The following is a 20,528-nucleotide window of genomic DNA, read 5'->3' as shown; positions in this document are numbered from 1 at the left end:
GTATCACCGTGATCATCACCATTCGTATCACCGTGATCATCACCATTCGTATCACCGTGATCATCACCATTCGTATCACCGTGATCATCACCATTCGTATCACCGTGATCATCACCATTCGTATCACCATCATCATCACCATTCGTATCACCGTGATCATCATCACCATTCGTATCACCGTGATCATCACCATTCGTATCACCATGATCATCACCATTCGTATCACCGTGATCATCACCATTCGTATCACCTTCATCATCACCATTCGTATCACTGTGACCATCACCATTCGTATCACCATCATCATCACCATTCGTATCACCGTGATCATCATCACCATTCGTATCACCATCATCATCACCATTCGTATCACCATCATCATCACCATTCGTATCACCGTAATCATCACCATTCGTATCACCGTAATCATCACCATTCGTATCACCGTGATCATCACCATTCGTATCACCATCATCATCACCATTCGTATCACCATCATCACCATTCGTATCACCATCATCATCACCATTCCTATCACCGTGATCATCACCATTCGTATCACCATCATCATCACCATTCGTATCACCGTGATCATCATCACCATTCGTATCACCGTGATCATCACCATTCGTATCACCGTGATCATCACCATTCGTATCACCATCATCATCACCATTCGTATCACCATCATCATCACCATTCGTATCACCATCATCATCACCATTCGTATCACCATCATCATCACCATTCGTATCACCATTCGTATCACCATCATCATCACCATTCGTATCACCATCATCATCACCATTCGTATCACCATCATCATCACCATTCGTATCACCATCATCATCACCATTCGTATCACCATCATCATCACCATTCGTATCACCGTGATCATCACCATTCGTATCACCATGATCATCACCATTCGTATCACCGTGATCATCACCATTCGTATCACCGTGATCATCACCATTCGTATCACCATCATCACCATTCGTATCACCATCATCATCACCATTCGTATCACCATGATCATCACCATTCGTATCACCATGATCATCACCATTCGTATCACCGTGATCATCACCATTCGTATCACCGTGATCATCACCATTCGTATCACCTTCATCATCACCATTCGTATCACTGTGACCATCACCATTCGTATCACCATCATCATCACCATTCGTATCACCGTGATCATCATCACCATTCGTATCACCATCATCATCACCATTCGTATCACCATCATCATCACCATTCGTATCACTGTGATCATCACCATTCGTATCACCATGATCATCACCATTCGTATCACCGTGATTATCACCATTCGTATCACCATCATCACCATTGGTATCACCGTGATCATCACCATTCGTATCACTGTGATCATCACCATTCGTATCACCGTGATCATCACCATTCGTATCACCGTGATCATCACCATTCGTATCACCATCATCACCATTCGTATCACCATCATCATTACCATTCGTATCACTATCGTCATCACCATTCATATCACCGTGATCATCACCATTCGTATCACCGTGATCATCACCATTTGTATCACCATCATCATCACCATTCGTATCACCATCATCATCACCATTCGTATCACCATCATCATCACCGTTAGAATCATCATCATCACTGTTAGAATCACCATCATCATCACCATTAGTATTATCATCATCACCATTAGTATCACCATCATCATCATTTGTATGATCATCACCACCATTGGAATCATCATCACCACTCATACAATCATCACCATTAGTATCGCCATCATCATCACTGTTAGTATCACCATCAGTATCATCATCATCACCATTAGTATCATCATCACCACTATTCGTATCACCATCACCATCTGTATCATCACCACCACCATTCCTATCATCACCACCATTCATATCATCATCACGATTAGTATCATCATCATCACCATTAGTATCATCATCATCAGTATCATCATCATCATCATCAGTATCATCATCATCATCACCATCAGTATCATCATCATCATCATCATTAGTATCATCTTCATCACCGGAATCCTCATGATCATCATTAGTAACATCATCACCATTAGTATCATCACAATTAGTATCATCATCATCACCATTAGTATCATCATCATTATCATTATCATCACCGGAATCCTCATCATCATTAGTAACATCATCCCCATTAGTATCATCATCACGATTAGTATCATCATCATTAGTATCGTCATCATCACCAATAGTATCGTCATCACCATTAGTATCATCATCATCACCAATATTACTGTCATCATCTCCGTTAGTATCACCATCATCACCATTAGTATCGCCATCATCACCATTAGTATCACCATCATCATCTCCATTAATACCTTCATCATCAATATCATCCTCAGTGCCCAGTAGGAGTATGACGCAGGCCTGGTCTAACAGAATCTCATTCTGTTCCCTCTGTCTTGTGGTCCAGCAGTAGGCTTGCAGCTGGTGTCAGTGTGTGTCAGAAGCTCTGCTACTCACCAGTCAGAGTGACCTTGGTTGTTGGTCCTATGTTTTCGGGCACAATCAGCTCATGGTACTGGCCCCCTGCGAGTGTGCTGTACACCACCCTGTACTTGTCGACATCAGCTTGACTGTTGTCCCATTCCAGCCCCACCCTGCTGTCTCCAGGTGCCACCACACGTAGGTTCCTGGGCGCGTCGATCTCTGCAGAATGAAGCACGGAGCATGGCAATTTACAGAAAGGACCAAGGTACACCACCCGCCACCATTCACGCCCTCCGCCCCCACTCCCAGGCCTGGGATCATGGATATACGTCGTCCAGCTGGGGCTCTGCTGTCTGGGTATTTTCTCAAATCTCCCAAAGCCACAGGTGGTGGATCGTTTTCCAGCCTGGTGCTCCGGGAGACCAATCACCTGCCAGGTGCACGCGGCCCGGGTGGGAATTTCCGGTGCGCGTTCCTGACCAGCGAGACTCCCCGCTCGGAGCACAAAGTCAGAAGTTAATCTGTTTGGTACTAAATTGATAAGGGGGTCTTGGTGGCCTGAATCCAGCCCTTCCCCACCAGCACACTGCCCTCTGACTGCTGGTAAGCAGCTCTCCTGCTGTGGGCATGGACAACTGCTTCCAATACCACTGCCTGACCTGTGAGGACTGACTGACCTCTTCTCAGCAATGTGTGTGAGAGATTGGTAACTCATGTGATGGGTGGTGGGGAGAGTCCTGTAGCTCCACACCACATCTATTACAGGATTAGAAAGAGGGGATATCAGTAAGGGTGAGCAGGCAGTCGAAACTCTCGGGGTAGAATTGAGGAATAGAAAAGGAGAGTTGTTTATAGACCTCTGGATAACAGGGATAAAGTAGCAGGATACAGAAACGCAGAGATCAGAGAAGCTTGTTGCAAAAACAGAGTGGTGATAATCGGAGACTTTAATTTTCACACAGACTCGGAACAGCTCGAGTCACAAAGGCAGTGAATTTCTTGAGTGTATTCGGGACAGTTTTCAGGAACAATATGATCTTGAACCAACAAGAGAACAGACCATCTTAGACCGAGTAATGAACCTGAACTAGTCAGTAATCTAACGATAAGGGAACAGGTCGCCAACAGTGACCATAATATGATTGAATTCGAAGCTAGGTTTGAGGGGGAGAGGGTGAATCACGAACCAAGGTTTTAAATTTAAGTAAGACTAACTTTGGAGGGAGGAGGCAGAGATTGACCACAACAGACCGGGCAGAACTATTAACGGATAAAACTACGGATGAGCAGTGGGAGGTGTTTAAAGAAGTATTTGGTTCAATACAAGACTCGTACATACTCCGAAAGAGCAAGAGATCTACTTGTGTAATTAAACAACCTTTAGCGAGGGAAGTGAGAGATAGAATAAAACTAAAAGAAAGGGCTTATATAAAGGCAGGGAACAGCAGAGATCACTTGGACTAATGTGAGCTGATCAGAGAGAGTCAGTGCAGATTTGTAAAGGGTTGGTCATATCTAATGAACCGAGTTGAATTTTTTGAGGAGGTAACAAATGTGGTCGGTGAGGGAGTGTCGATGGATTTTACTTATATGGACTTCCAGAAGGCATTCGAGAAGATTCCACATAAGAGACTGTGAACAAAAATGAGAGTGGGTGGAATTGGAGGCAACCCATTGACATGGGTAGGGAATTGGTTATAGGAGGTCGGAGACAGAGAGTAGGGATAATGGGATAATGGGTATGTGCTCAAGTTGGCAGGATGTGATTGGTGGTGTCTCCCAGGGATCTGGACTGGGGCCTCAGCTTTTCACTATTTATCAATAACCTGGATGAAGGAATAGAGAGCTGTATATCTTAGTTTGCTGACGACACTAAGTTAGGTGGGACAGTAAATAGTGTAGATGGGAGCAGAAAGTTGCCAAGGGCCATTGAGTGGGCAGATGGAGTTCAATGTGGGGAAGTGTGAGGTCATCCACTTGGGACATAAGAAAGATAAATCAGGGGATTTTCCAAATGGTGAGAAGCTCGGGACTGTGGAGGAGCAGAGAGATTTAGGGGTCCAAATACAGAAATCACTGAAAGCCAGTGGACAGGTACAGAAAATGATGAAAAAGGCTAATGGAATGTTGGCCTTGATCTCGAGGGCTGGAATACAAAGGGCAGGAAGTTATGTTCCAGCTGTTCAGAGCTCTGGTCAGACCCCATCTGGAGATCCTGGGTTCAGTTCTGGGCACCGCACCTCGGGAAGGATATATTGGTCTTGGAGGGGGTGCAGTGCAGATTCACCAGAATGATACCGGGGCTGAAAGGGTTAAATTCTGAGGACAGTTTGCATCGACTCGGCTTGTATTCCCTCGAGTATAGAAGATTAAGGGGTGATCTAATCGAGGTGTTTAAGATGATTAAAGGATTTGATGGGGTAGAGAGAGAGAAACTATTTCCTCTGGTGGGGGGGACAAGGGGGAATAATCTTAAAATTAGAGCCAGGCCGTTCAGGGGTGATGTCAGGAAGCACTTCTTCACACAAAGGGGAGTGGGAATCTGGAACTCTCTCCCCCGAAAATAGCTGTTGGTGCTGGGGGTCAATTGGAGCTTTCAAACCTGAGATTGCGAGATTTTTGTTGGGTGAAGGTATGAATGGATAGGGAGCAAAGGCGGGTAAATGGAGTTAAGATACAGGTCAGCCATGATCTAATTGCATGGTAGAAAAGGCTCGAGGGGCTGAATCACTTCCCCCTGTTCGTATGTTCATCATGAACTGCTCAAACACCATTCATAGGAGTGGAACTATATAGCCATACAATTTGCAGCACAGGAGGAGTCCATTCGGCCCATTGTGTCTGTGCTGGCTCTTTCGAGAGAACTCCAATACGAATCACACTGCCCACATTTTCCACATATCCACACACTTCCTTTGCTTCAGATAATAAATCCAAATTTCCCTTCAAAGGAAAAATTTCCATTCCCACAACAATCCCTGTCGCAAAGCATCCCGTGCCTCAAAAACCCACAGCAGAACCCTGCAGGATCTCTTCACACACATTCCACACTCAAATCATTCAAACCACCAACACCAATTTTGCATGGGGGGAAATAGGTGAATTAGATCAGGTCATCTTGAGCACATCTAGATACAGAGTAAAGCTCCCTCCACACTGTCCCATCAAACACTCCCAGGGCAGGTACAGCACGGGTTAGATACAGAGTAAAGCTCCCTCTACACCGTCCCATCAAACACTCCTAGGGCAGGTACAGCACGGGTTAGATACAGAGTAAAGCTCCCTCTACACTGTCCCATCAAACATTCCCAGGGCAGGTACAGCACGGGCTAGATACAGAGTAAAGCTCCCTCTACACTGTCCCATCAAACACTCCCAGGGCAGGTACAGCACGGGTTAGATACAGAGTAAAGCTCCCTCTACACTGTCCCATCAAACACTCCCAGGGCAGGTACAGCATGGGGTTAGATACAGAGTAAAGCTCCCTCTACACTGTCCCATCAAACATTCCCAGGGCAGGTACAGCACGGGTTAGATACAGAGTAAAGCTCCCTCTACACTGTCCCATCAAACATTCCCAGGGCAGGTACAGCACGGGTTAGATACAGAGTAAAGCTCCCTCTACACTGTCCCATCAAACACTCCCAGGGCAGGTACAGCACGGGTTAGGTACAGAGTAAAGCTCCCTCTACACTGTCCCATCAAACACTCCCAGGGCAGGTACAGGGTTAGATACAGAGTAAAGCTCCCTCTACACTGTCCCATCAAACACTCCCAGGGCAGGTACAGGGTTAGATACAGAGTAAAGCTCCCTCTACACTGTCCCATCAAACACTCCGACGCAGGTACAGGGTTAGATACAGAGTAAAGCTCCTCCAATTTGAGTGGCAGATGTTTTGGAAATGGACAATTTGGGAGAACCTTCAGTGAAAATGTAGGTTTAATGTGGATCTGTGCGTGACAAAATATAGAAATACATTTGGGTATTCAGGCATATGCAAATACACGCACACTCAAACAGTGATTGCAAATACTCAGACTTTCCAGCATGTTGATTGAAATATATAGAAATAATTGCAAATAAACTTTCATACATGATTGAAATATTCAGAAATGCATGAAAATATTACACATGATGATTGAACTATACAGAAATAGTCAAATACACAGACTGTCGTACATGGAGTGAAATACACAGACCATCGTACATGGAGTGAAATACACAGACCGTCGTACATGGAGTGAAATACACAGACCGTCGTACATGGAGTGAAATACACAGACCGTCGTACAAGGAGTGAAATACACAGACCGTCGTACACGGAGTGAAATACACAGACCGTCGTACACGGAGTGAAATACACAGACCGTCGTACACGGAGTGAAATACACAGACCGTCGTACACGGAGTGAAATACACAGACCGTCGTACACGGAGTGAAATACACAGATTGTCGTACACGGAGTGAAATACACAGACTGTCGTACATGGAGTCAATTACACAGACTGTCGTACATGGAGTGAAATACACAGACTGTCGTACATGGAGTGAAATACACAGACTAGTACATGGAGTGAAATACACAGACTGTAGTACACGGAGTGAAATACACAGACTGTCGTACACGGAGTGAAATACACAGACTGTAGTACACGGAGTGAAATACACAGACTGTCGTACACGGAGTGAAATACACAGACTGTAGTACACGGAGTGAAATACACAGACTGTAGTACATGGAGTGAAATACACAGACTGTCGTACACGGAGTGAAATACACAGACTGTAGTACACGGAGTGAAATACACAGACTGTAGTACATGGAGTGAAATACACAGACTGTCGTACATGGAGTCAATTACACAGACTGTCGTACATGGAGTCAATTACACAGACTGTCGTACATGGAGTGAAATACACAGACCGTCGTACATGGAGTGAAATACACAGACTGTCGTACATGGAGTGAAATACACAGACCGTCGTACATGGAGTCAATTACACAGACTGTCGTACATGGAGTCAATTACACAGACCGTCGTACATGGAGTCAATTACACAGACTGTCGTACATGGAGTGAAATACACAGACTGTAGTACATGGAGTGAAATACACAGACTGTCGTACATGGAGTGAAATACACAGACTGTAGTACATGGAGTGAAATACACAGACTGTAGTACATGGAGTGAAATACACAGACTGTCGTACACGGAGTGAAATACACAGACTGTCGTACATGGAGTGAAATACACAGACTGTAGTACATGGAGTGAAATACACAGACTGTCGTACATGGAGTGAAATACACAGACTGTCGTACATGGAGTCAATTACACAGACTGTCGTACATGGAGTCAATTACACAGACTGTCGTACATGGAGTGAAATACACAGACCGTCGTACATGGAGTGAAATACACAGACTGTCGTACATGGAGTGAAATACACAGACCGTCGTACATGGAGTCAATTACACAGACTGTCGTACATGGAGTCAATTACACAGACCGTCGTACATGGAGTCAATTACACAGACTGTCGTACATGGAGTGAAATACACAGACTGTAGTACATGGAGTGAAATACACAGACTGTCGTACATGGAGTGAAATACACAGACTGTAGTACATGGAGTGAAATACACAGACTGTAGTACATGGAGTGAAATACACAGACTGTCGTACACGGAGTGAAATACACAGACTGTCGTACATGGAGTGAAATACACAGACTGTAGTACATGGAGTGAAATACACAGACTGTAGTACATGGAGTGAAATACACAGAGCGTCGTACATGGAGTGAAATACACAGACTGTCGTACATGGAGTGAAATACACAGACTGTAGTACATGGAGTGAAATACACAGACCATCGTACATGGAGTGAAATACACAGACTGTCGTACATGGAGTGAAATACACAGACTGTAGTACATGGAGTGAAATACACAGACTGTAGTACATGGAGTGAAATACACAGACTGTAGTACATGGAGTGAAATACACAGACTGTAGTACATGGAGTGAAATACACAGACTGTAGTACATGGAGTGAAATACACAGACTGTCGTACATGGAGTGAAATACACAGACTGTAGTACATGGAGTGAAATACACAGACTTTCGTACATGGAGTGAAATACACAGACTGTAGTACATGGAGTGAAATACACAGACTGTAGTACATGGAGTGAAATACACAGACTGTCGTACATGGAGTGAAATACACAGACTGTAGTACATGGAGTGAAATACACAGACTGTAGTACATGGAGTGAAATACACAGACTGTCGTACATGGAGTGAAATACACAGACTGTAGTACATGGAGTGAAATACACAGACTGTAGTACATGGAGTGAAATGCACAGACTGTAGTACATGGAGTGAAATACACAGACTGTAGTACATGGAGTGAAATACACAGACTGTCGTACATGGAGTGAAATGCACAGACTGTAGTACATGGAGTGAAATACACAGACTGTTGTACATGGAGTGATTAACACAGATAAGTGCATATAAACAGACTTTCCTACATAGTGATTATATTTCTATATATTTCAATCACCATGTGTGTATTTGCATGTATTTCAATCTATGAAACTGTATGTACATGCATGTAGTTCTGTGTAATTCAAATGTCATGTATGAATGTGTGTCTTTTACCATTTCCATCATGTATGAAATTGTCGATTTAATAATCATGTGTTCAAGTGTGTATTTCCATTTACTTCTTTATAGTTCAATCATCTATGAAAGTCTGTCTATTTGCATGTATTTTGAATATTTCAATGTTTGAAAGTCTGTATTTGAATCATGTATGCAATTGTGTATACTTGCACACATTCTATGAATACATAGAAATACTTGTAATTACACACACATTCATACATGGTGATTGCATGTATTTGTGTAATTCAAATACATGCACATTCATACATTGAATCATTACAGCACAGGAGGCCATTCAGCCCATCGAGTCTGTGCCGGCTCTATGCAACAGCAATCCAGCTAGTCCCACTCCCCCGCCCTATCCCTGTACCCCAACAAATTTTTTCCCTTCAAGTACTTATCCAGTTCCCTTTTGAAGGCCATGATTGAATCTGCCTCCACCACCCCCTCGGGCAGTGCATTCCAGATCCTAACCACTCGCTGTGTAAAAAAGATTTTCCTCATGTCACCTTCGGTTCTTTTGCCAATCACCTTAAATCTATGCCCTCTGGTCATTGACCCTTCTGCCAATGGGAACAGTTTCTCTCTATCTACTCTGTCTAGACCCTTCATGATTTTGAATACCTCGATCAAATCTCCTCGCAACCGTCTCTGTTCCAAGGAGAACAACCCCAGCTTCTCCAGTCTATCCACGTAACTAAAGTCCCTCATCCCTGGAATCATTCTAGTAAATCTCTTCTGCACCCTCTCTAAGGCCGTCACATCTTTCCTAAAGTGCGGTGCCCAGAACTGGACACAATACTCCAGTTGTGGCCGAACCAGTGTTTTATAAAGGTTCATCATGACTTCCATACTTTTGTACTCTCTGCCTCCATTTATAAAGCCCAGGATCCCGTCTGCTTTTTTAAACCACTTTCTCAACCAGTTCAGCCACCTTCAACGATTTGTGCACATATACCCCCAGATCTCTCTCTTTCTGTAAACATTTGGTGGTTGAAAGATTCTGGCCAGTACCTCTGCAATTTCCACCCTTACTTCCCTCAGCATCCTCGGATGCATCCCATCCAGACCGGGTGACTTATCTACTTTAAGTACAGTCAGCCTTTCTAGTAGCTCCTCTTTATCAATTTTTATCCTATCCAGTATCTCAACTACCTCCCCTTTTACCTGACGTAACACAGGAATTCCAGGCAGTGGGTCTCAGCTGCCCCTCCATTATTTTTAGAAACCTTTTTTTCTAAACTCCCTTTCTATACTCGAATATTATTAATTTCCTCACTGTTTACTTACCCCGATTAACCTGCCCTTTTATTCTGGGTCTCTCAGAGCTCCTCCTCTCTGTTCACTGTCCTTCCCCCTCGACACCTAATCCCCCTCGACACCTAATCCCCCTCGACACCTAATCCCCCTCGACACCTAATCCCCCCTCTCCACCTAATCCCCCCTCTCCACCTAATTCCCCCTCGACACCTAATCCCCCCTCTCCACCTAATTCCCCCTCTCCACCTAATTCCCCCTCTCCACCTAATCCCCCCTCTCCACCTAATCCCCCCTCTCCACCTAATCCCCCCTCTCCACCTAATTCCCCCTCTCCACCTAATTCCCCCTCTCCACCTAATCCCCCCTCTCCACCTAATTCCCCCTCTCCACCTAATTCCCCCTCTCCACCTAATCCCCCCTCTCCACCTAATTCCCCCTCTCCACCTAATTCCCCTCTCCACCTAATTCCCCCTCTCCTCCTAATCCCCCCTCTCCACCTAATTCCCCTCTCCACCTAATTCCCCCTCTCCTCCTAATTCCCCCTCTCCACCTAATCCCCCCTCTCCACCTAATTCCCCCTCTCCACCTAATTCCCCCTCTCCACCTAATTCCCCTCTCCACCTAATTCCCCCTCTCCACCTAATTCCCCCTCTCCACCTAATCCCCCCTCTCCACCTAATTCCCCCTCTCCACCTAATTCCCCCTCTCCTCCTAATCCCCCCTCTCCACCTAATTCCCCCTCTCCACCTAATTCCCCCTCTCCACCTAATTCCCCCTCTCCTCCTAATCCCCCCTCTCCACCTAATTCCCCCCTCTCCACCTAATCCCCCCTCTCCACCTAATTCCCCCCTCTCCACCTAATCCCCCCTCTCCTCCTAATTCCCCCCTCTCCACCTAATCCCCCCTCTCCACCTAATTCCCCCTCTCCACCTAATCCCCCCTCTCCACCTAATCCCCCTCGACACCTAATCCCCCCTCTCCACCTAATCCCCCTCGACACCTAATTCCCCCTCTCCACCTAATCCCCCCTCTCCACCTAATTCCCCCTCTCCACCTAATCCCCCTCGACACCTAATTCCCCCTCTCCACCTAATCCCCCCTCTCCACCTAATCCCCCCTCTCCACCTAATTCCCCCTCTCCACCTAATCCCCCCTCGACACCTAATTCCCCCTCTCCACCTAATCCCCCCTCTCCACCTAATCCCCCCTCTCCACCTAATCCCCCCTCGACACCTAATTCCCCCTCTCCACCTAATTCCCCCTCTCCACCTAATCCCCCCTCTCCACCTAATTCCCCCTCTCCACCTAATTCCCCCTCTCCACCTAATCCCCCTCGACACCTAATTCCCCCTCTCCACCTAATTCCCCCTCTACCCCTAATTCCCCCTCTCCACCTAATCCCCCCTCGACACCTAATCCCCCCTCTCCACCTAATCCCCCCTCTCCACCTAATCCCCCCTCTCCACCTAATCCCCCCTCTCCACCTAATCCCCCCTCTCCACCTAATCCCCCCTCTCCACCTAATCCCCCTCGACACCTAATCCCCCCTCTCCACCTAATTCCCCCTCTCCACCTAATCCCCCCTCTCACCAATTCCTCAAGTTCCCACTCAGTTCACGACCCACTCCATTCACAATACACTCTCATTCAGCAGGTATCTTCTACTTTATACACCTTTTGAGACCAGCAGTTACAACTGTTCAATCAGCTCCCAGCTCCCAGGAATTACCCGCTGCTCAGACAATCACTGACAGCTGATTAACTGTTAACCGTTAACTGCCACTGACTTGCAGTTTCTGTTAAAGTTTTAAAGTTCTCTGTTAAATTTTAAACTAAATTTTAATTTCAGTTCACTCACTACTTTAACAGAGTCCCCCCTCAGCAAATTCTCAAGTTCCCACTCAGTTCACAATCCATTCTTTTTGCTTCATGCTTCAGCTGTCGACACAGTGATTGAAATATAAAAAACATTCAAATACACACACATTAATACGCACACATTTATACGCACACATTAATACGCCCACATTAATACGCCCACATTAATACACACACATTAATTTGCACAGATTTGTACACACACATTAATACACACACATTAATACACACACATTAATACACACACGTTAATACACATACCTGTATACACACACATTAATACGCCCATATTAATACACACACAATACACACACATTTATACGCCCACATTAATACACCCACATTTATATACACATTAATACACACATTAATACGCCCACATTAATACACACACATTAATACACACATTAATACACACACATTTATACACATACCTGTATACACACACATTAATACACCCACATTAATACACACATTAATACACACACATTAATACACACATTAATACACACACATTTATACACATACCTGTATACACACACATTAATACACCCACATTAATACACACATTAATACACACACATTAATACACACATTAATACGCACACATTTATACGCACACATTAATACGCCCACATTAATACACACACATTAATTTGCACAGATTTGTACACACACATTAATACACACACATTAATACACACACATTAATACACACACGTTAATACACATACCTGTATACACACACATTAATACGCCCATATTAATACACACACAATACACACACATTTATACGCCCACATTAATACACCCACATTTATATACACATTAATACACACATTAATACGCCCACATTAATACACACACATTAATACACACATTAATACACACACATTTATACACATACCTGTATACACACACATTAATACACCCACATTAATACACACATTAATACACACACATTAATACACACATTAATACACACACATTTATACACATACCTGTATACACACACATTAATACACCCACATTAATACACACATTAATACACACACATTAATACACACATTAATACACACACATTAATACACACACATTTATACACATACCTGTATACACACACATTAATACACACACATTAATACACACATTAATACACACACATTAATACACACACATTTATACACATACCTGTATACACACACATTAATGCACACACATTTATACACATACCTGTATACGCACACATTAATACACACACATTAATACACACACATTTATATACAAATTAATACACACACATTAATACGCACGCATTAATACGCACACATTTATACGCACACATTAATACGCACACATTAATACGCACACATTAATACGCACACATTTATACACACACATTTATGCACACTCATTAATACACACGCATTTATACGCCCACATTAATACACACACATTTATTCACACACATTTATATACATATTTATGCGCACACATTAATACGCACACATTTATACACACACACATTAATACACACACATTAATACACACATTTATACGCACACATTAATATGCACATTAATACACACACATTAATGCACACACATTTATACACAAATTAATACACACATCAATACACACACATTTATACACAAATTAATACACACATCAATACACACACATTTATACACAAATTAATACACACATTAATACACACACATTTATACATAATGATTGAAATACACAGAAATATTTCAATTACACAGACTCATACACAGTGATTGAAATACACAGAAACACATGCCAATACATGCACATTCAGAGATTATGATTGAAATATACAGAAATAATTGTACAGACACACGCATGTTCAGACATGATGGTTCTGCACTCAGAAACATAAACTAAGATGACAATGATCAGAAAATCGAGGTGACAGAGAAAAGCTGTCCATGTGAGTGCCTCGAGTGAGAGGTGGTAATCCAGCTCTCTGTCACTCCGAGGGGCAGAGAGCCCTCGCACTTCACACACAGACACACACACTCATGCACACAGAGGCGTGTACCTGTGATAAAGGCAGCAGTCATGGGCTGACTCTGACCGTGCTGATGGACAGCAGTGACTGAGACCTGGTATTGGGAGGCGGGTTTCAGGTTCTGCAGGGAGTACTGGCTCAGTGTGGGCTGCAGTCTCAGCACAGTCTTCTCACCATTCCCACTCGCTAGTCCATACGAGAGCAGGGTGTGGTCAACATGTGATCTCGGAGGTGTCCATTCCACAAAGGCAAACGTATCAGCCACCTCCCTGATGGTGATCTGATTCAGTCCGTCAATCACTGAAGAGAGAAAGACATCAGGAACACTCGGTGAAAAGAGCAGCTGCATCCAACAATCTGCTCAATACACACGTGGCGCTGACTCTCACTGGAATACAGATCCAGTCAATGATACATTCAGTGTCTGTGGAACTGTACCCCAGTGAGAGTCAGTGTCTGTGGAACTGTACCCCAGTGAGAGTCAGTGTCTGTGGAACTGTACCCCAGTGAGAGTCAGTGTCTGTGGAACTGTATCCCAGTGGGAGTCAGTGTCTGTGGAACTGTACCCCAGTGAGAGTCAGTGTCTGTGGAACTGTATCCCAGTGGGAGTCAGTGTCTGTGGAACTGTATCCCAGTGAGAGTCAGTGTCTGTGGAACTGTATCCCAGTGGGAGTCACTGTCTGTGGAACTGTACCCCAGTGAGAATCAGTGTCTGTGGAACTGCACCTCAGTGAGAGTCAGTGTCTGTGGAACTGCACCCCAGTGAGAGTCAGTGTCTGTGGAACTGTACCCCAGTGAGAGTCAGTGTCTGTGGAACTGTATCCCAGTGGGAGTCAGTGTCTGTGGAACTGTATCCCAGTGAGAGTCAGTGTCTGTGGAACTGTATCCCAGTGGGAGTCACTGTCTGTGGAACTGTACCCCAGTGAGAATCAGTGTCTGTGGAACTGTACCTCAGTGAGAGTCAGTGTCTGTGGAACTGTATCCCAGTGGGAGTCACTGTCTGTGGAACTGTACCCCAGTGAGAATCAGTGTCTGTGGAACTGTACCTCAGTGAGAGTCAGTGTCTGTGGAATTGTACCCCAGTGAGAGTCAGTGTCTGTGGAACTGTACCCCAGTGGGAGTCAGTGTCTGTGGAACTGTACCCCAGTGAGAGTCAGTGTCTGTGGAACCCGTACCCCAGTGGGAGTCAGTGTCTGTGGAACTGTACCCCAGTGAGAATCAGTGTCTGTGGAACTGTACCTCAGTGAGAGTCAGTGTCTGCAGAACTGTACCCCAGTGAGAGTCAGTGTCTGTGGAACTGTACCCCAGTGGGAGTCAGTGTCTGTGGAACTGTACCCCAGTGAGAATCAGTGTCTGTGGAACTGGACCTCAGTGAGAGTCAGTGTCTGTGGAACTGTACCCCAGTGAGAGTCAGTGTCTGTGGAACTGTACCCCAGTGAGAGTCAGTGTCTGCGGAACTGTACCCCAGTGAGAGTCAGTGTCTGCGGAACTGTACCCCAGTGAGAGTCAGTGTCTGTGAACTGTACCCCAGTGAGAGTCAGTGTCTGTGGAACTGTACCCCAGTGAGAGTCAGTGTCTGTGGAACTGTACCCCAGTGAGAGTCAGTGTCTCTCGAACTGTACCCCAGTGAGAGTCAGTGTCTGTGGAACTGTACCCCAGTGAGAGTCAGTGTCTGTGGAACTGTACCCCAGTGAGAGTCAGTGTCTGTGGAACTGTACCCCAGTGAGAGTCAGTGTCTGTGGAACTGTACCCCAGTGAGAGTCAGTGTCTGTGGAACCCATACCTCAGTGAGAGTCGGTGTCTGTGGGACTGTACCCCAGTGAGAGTCAGTGTCTGTGGAACTGTACCCCAGTGAGAGTCAGTGTCTGTCGAACTGTATCCCATTGAGTATCAATATCTGTTCAACTGTCAACAAGAAGGCCTGGCTCGAGGTGTCAGAGGAGGTCACCAGCAGCAGCAACGTCTCCCACACCTGGATCCAGTGCAGGAAGCGTTTCAATGACCTAACCAGGTCAGTCAAAGTGAGTAACTTACTGATTCTCCGACATTCCATCTTCCACATCACCGCCCCCACCCCCCAACTCATTCTGCACTGCCCACACTACTCTATCACATCACTCCTCACACCCACTCAAAGCTCATCCTCAACTTACCTCCACTCCCTCACCACTTCCTCACCTCCCCATTACTCACCCCACCACTACCACTCACCCCAATCCTCATCCAATGTCATGGCTCTGTCTCATACTCACCCTCTGATGCATCTCTTTCACGGTCAGCCGCACCCAAACCAATGCATTCATCGGTTGGCCACGTCACCATCACTCACTCTCGTGTCTGTACTTTCTCCCCTTATAGGAGAAGAGAGCCCAGAATGCATGAGAGAGGGCGAGGACCGGAGGGGGGGCCGCAACAGATCATCGTCCTCACAGACACGGAGCAGGAGGCGCTGGAGCTGAGCCTCACCCTCGAGTGCCTGTCCGTCGGGGACACCAAGACTGGCACCCGACAAACGTCTGGTGACAGAACTTTAACATTCAGCACACACAATATGAATTGATGTTAACATGCCTTGCCATCTTCAGAACCTCAACATCTGTCATCATGCTTAATATTGCCTTCTGTTATCTTACAGGGCCTTCAGCGACCGCTGTGATGGTGGAGGGCGATTCCTCAGAGGACCTGTCGGGTTTGCACCTGGTGAGTTACCACACGTGTGAGCACGAGCAGACGCTGGTGGCAGGGGCAGCTGTGGAGAGTCCGTGTCGGTGGGACCACTCCTCTCCAGGCTCTGCTCAGCTGGACACAGATTCTGAACCCTGGGGGTCATCCTTTAAAAGGAGAATGATCGAGGGGCAGCAGCACATTTGCGAGGTGCTGGAACAGGTGCCACGCACACTCTCCACAATAGCACAGAGGATGGAGGAGTCCAACTTCTGCATGAGTGGAATGGTGGCACAGGAAAGGAAGGGAATCTCTGAGATAGTGTCACAGGGACATGAGGGAATCTCTGAGATACTGTCACAGGGACGTGAGGGAATCTCTGAGATACTGTCACAGGGACGTGAGGGAATCTCTGAGATAGTGTCACAGTGACGTGAGGGAATCTCTGAGATAGTGTCACAGGGACGTGAGGGAATCTCTGAGATACTGTCACAGGGACGTGAGGGAATCTCTGAGATAGTGTCACAGGGACGTGAGGGAATCTCTGAGATAGTGTCACAGGGATGTGAGGGAATCTCTGAGATAGTGTCACAGGGACGTGAGGGAATCTCTGAGATACTGTCACAGGGACGTGAGGGAATCTCTGAGATAGTGTCACAGGGACGTGAGGGAATCTCTGAGATACTGTCACAGGGACGTGAGGGAATCTCTGAGATACTGTCACAGGGACGTGAGGGAATCTCTGAGATAGTGTCACAGGGACGTGAGGGAATCTCTGAGATACTGTCACAGGGACGTGAGGGAATCTCTGAGATACTGTCACAGGGACGTGAGGGAATCTCTGAGATAGTGTCACAGGGACGTGTGGGAATCTCTGAGATAGTGTCACAGGGACGTGAGGGAATCTCTGAGATAGTGTCACAGGGACGTGAGGGAATCTCTGAGATAGTGTCACAGGGACGTGAGGGAATCTCTGAGATACTGTCACAGGGACGTGAGGGAATCTCTGAGATACTGTCACAGGGACGTGAGGGATTCTCTGAGATAGTGTCACAGGGATGTGAAGAAATCTCTGAGATACTGTCACAGGGACGTGAGGGAATCTCTGAGATAGTGTCACAGGGACGTGAGGGAATCTCTGAGATACTGTCACAGGGACGTGAGGGAATCTCTGAGATACTGTCACAGGGACGTGAGGGAATCTCTGAGATAGTGTCACAGGGATGTGAAGAAATCTCTGAGATAGTGTCACAGGGATGTGAAGAAATCTCTGAGATACTGTCACAGGGACGTGAGGGAATCTCTGAGATACTGTCACAGGGACGTGAGGGAATCTCTGAGATACTGTCACAGGGACGTGAGGGAATCTCTGAGATACTGTCACAGGGACGTGAGGGAATCTCTGAGATAGTGTCACAGGGACGTGAGGGAATCTCTGAGATAGTGTCACAGGGACGTGAGGGAATCTCTGAGATACTGTCACAGGGACGTGAGGGAATCTCTGAGATAGTGTCACAGGGATGTGAAGAAATCTCTGAGATAGTGTCACAGGGACGTGAGGGAATCTCTGAGATAGTGTCACAGGGACGTGAGGGAATCTCTGAGATAGTGTCACAGGGATGTGAAGGAATCTCTGAGATAGTGTCACAGGGACGTGAGGGATTCTCTGAGATAGTGTCACAGGGACGTGAGGGAATCTCTGAGATAGTGTCACAGGGACGTGAGGGAATCTCTGAGATACTGTCACAGGGACGTGAGGGAATCTCTGAGATACTGTCACAGGGACGTGAGGGAATCTCTGAGATACTGTCACAGGGACGTGAGGGAATCTCTGAGATAGTGTCACAGGGATGTGAGGGAATCTCTGAGATACTGTCACAGGGACGTGAGGGAATCTCTGAGATACTGTCACAGGGACGTGAGGGAATCTCTGAGATAGTGTCACAGGGACGTGAGGGAATCTCTGAGATAGTGTCACAGGGACGTGAGGGAATCTCTGAGATAGTGTCACAGGGACGTGAGGGAATCTCTGAAATAGTGTCACAGGGACGTGAGGGAATCTCTGAGATAGTGTCACAGGGACGTGAGGGAATCTCTGAGATAGTGTCACAGGGACATGAGGGAATCTCTGAGATAGTGTCACAGGGATGTGAAGAAATCTCTGAGATACTGTCACAGGGACGTGAGGGAATCTCTGAGATAGTGTCACAGGGACATGAGGGAATCTCTGAGATAGTGTCACAGGTACGTGAGGGAATCTCTGAGATACTTTCACAGGGACGTGAGGGAATCTCTGAGATAGTGTCACAGGGACGTGAGGGAATCTCTGAGATAGTGTCACAGGGACGTGAGGGAATCTCTGAGATAGTGTCACAGGGACGTGAGGGAATCTCTGAGATACTGTCACAGGGACGTGAGGGAATCTCTGAGATACTGTCACAGGGACGTGAGGGAATCTCTGAGATACTGTCACAGGGACGTGAGGGAATCTCTGAGATACTGTCACAGGGACGTGAGGGAATCTCTGAGATAGTGTCACAGGGACGTGAGGGAATCTCTGAGATAGTGTCGCGGGTAAGTGCAGGAATGTCTGTGATGGAGGGAAGGCTCGCCTTACAAATGAGTCCATTCAGGCCCTGACAACGGCCATTCAGACTCAGGGTGAACAACATTCTGCCGCCTTAAACAGGCTGACAGATACACTAGCACTGGCTTTACAAGGCTTCACACATGTCCTGCAAACTGTTCTCCAGCAGGGTGGTAGGAGTGATGTGGGCCTGGCCCAGGAGAGGGATGATGGTGAAAGGGGCCATGGAAGTGGGGACACCACTCAAAGTGCTCCCACATCTCACCCGTTGCCCCCCTCTCAACCAGTACCCACAATGCTGCCTCTTCTCCAGGTGGCCGAGTCTGCCCCTGCACAGGTGCAGGTGGAGCAGTCTTTGGAGGGACCCTCACGGGCACCGAAACCCAGAGGGCATAGGCCCAAAGCATCTAATTGGTCAGGGCATGAACAAGAGCAACCTGCCACTACCTCTGCTGCAGCCACAGGGGATGCACCACATAGGAGTAGTCGGAAGAGAAAGGTGAAGGTTTTGTGATCACGAAGGGGATGCACAAGGTGTTTGACGGTTGGTCATGTTTTTTATTTATATTTGCTTTTTTGTGAAACTCACATGAAATATTATTATTGTCACCACTACTGCCACGTCTTGGCCATTCTTGACTGGCTTCTGTAATAAGGCCCTTTCATGAGGTTCACCATGAACGCCCACACTTGATGCCACCCATTGGGTCACTCTACAGTGGGCGTGTGTGTAGTTGCAGGTCTGTTTTGTGCAGGGAGGGGGGAAGGGGCTGGTGTGGGCGCTGCTCTGTCCAGGTGGTGAGGACTGGACTCTTCACACTGTCTGATGTTAGGAGAACCGTTCACATCTCAGTGACTCTCTGGCCTCACGAGCAGCCAGGTGAGCTGCTGTTCTGCCCTTGGGTTGCTCCTACTCCTC

The 20,528-nt window shown here is 46.3% G+C and overlaps 1 protein-coding gene across 1 annotated transcript in view; it reads right to left on the bottom strand.

Moving 5' to 3' along the window:
* Nucleotides 1-20,528, bottom strand: part of tnr (tenascin R (restrictin, janusin)) — a 349,786-nt gene that overhangs the window by 212,779 nt on the left and 116,479 nt on the right. The window contains exons 6-7 of the mRNA XM_067989625.1: nt 14,389-14,658; nt 2,535-2,720 (exon numbers count right to left, since the gene is read on the bottom strand). Coding sequence (XP_067845726.1) covers nt 2,535-2,720; nt 14,389-14,658 — 456 coding nt within the window. The remainder of the gene's footprint in view (nt 1-2,534; nt 2,721-14,388; nt 14,659-20,528) is intronic.

Source organism: Heptranchias perlo, chromosome 9, assembly GCF_035084215.1.
Source record: "Heptranchias perlo isolate sHepPer1 chromosome 9, sHepPer1.hap1, whole genome shotgun sequence".
NCBI lineage: Eukaryota > Metazoa > Chordata > Chondrichthyes > Hexanchiformes > Hexanchidae > Heptranchias > Heptranchias perlo.
The sequence above is the reverse complement of the archived record's forward strand: the minus strand, read 5'-3'. Positions and strand labels throughout refer to the sequence as shown.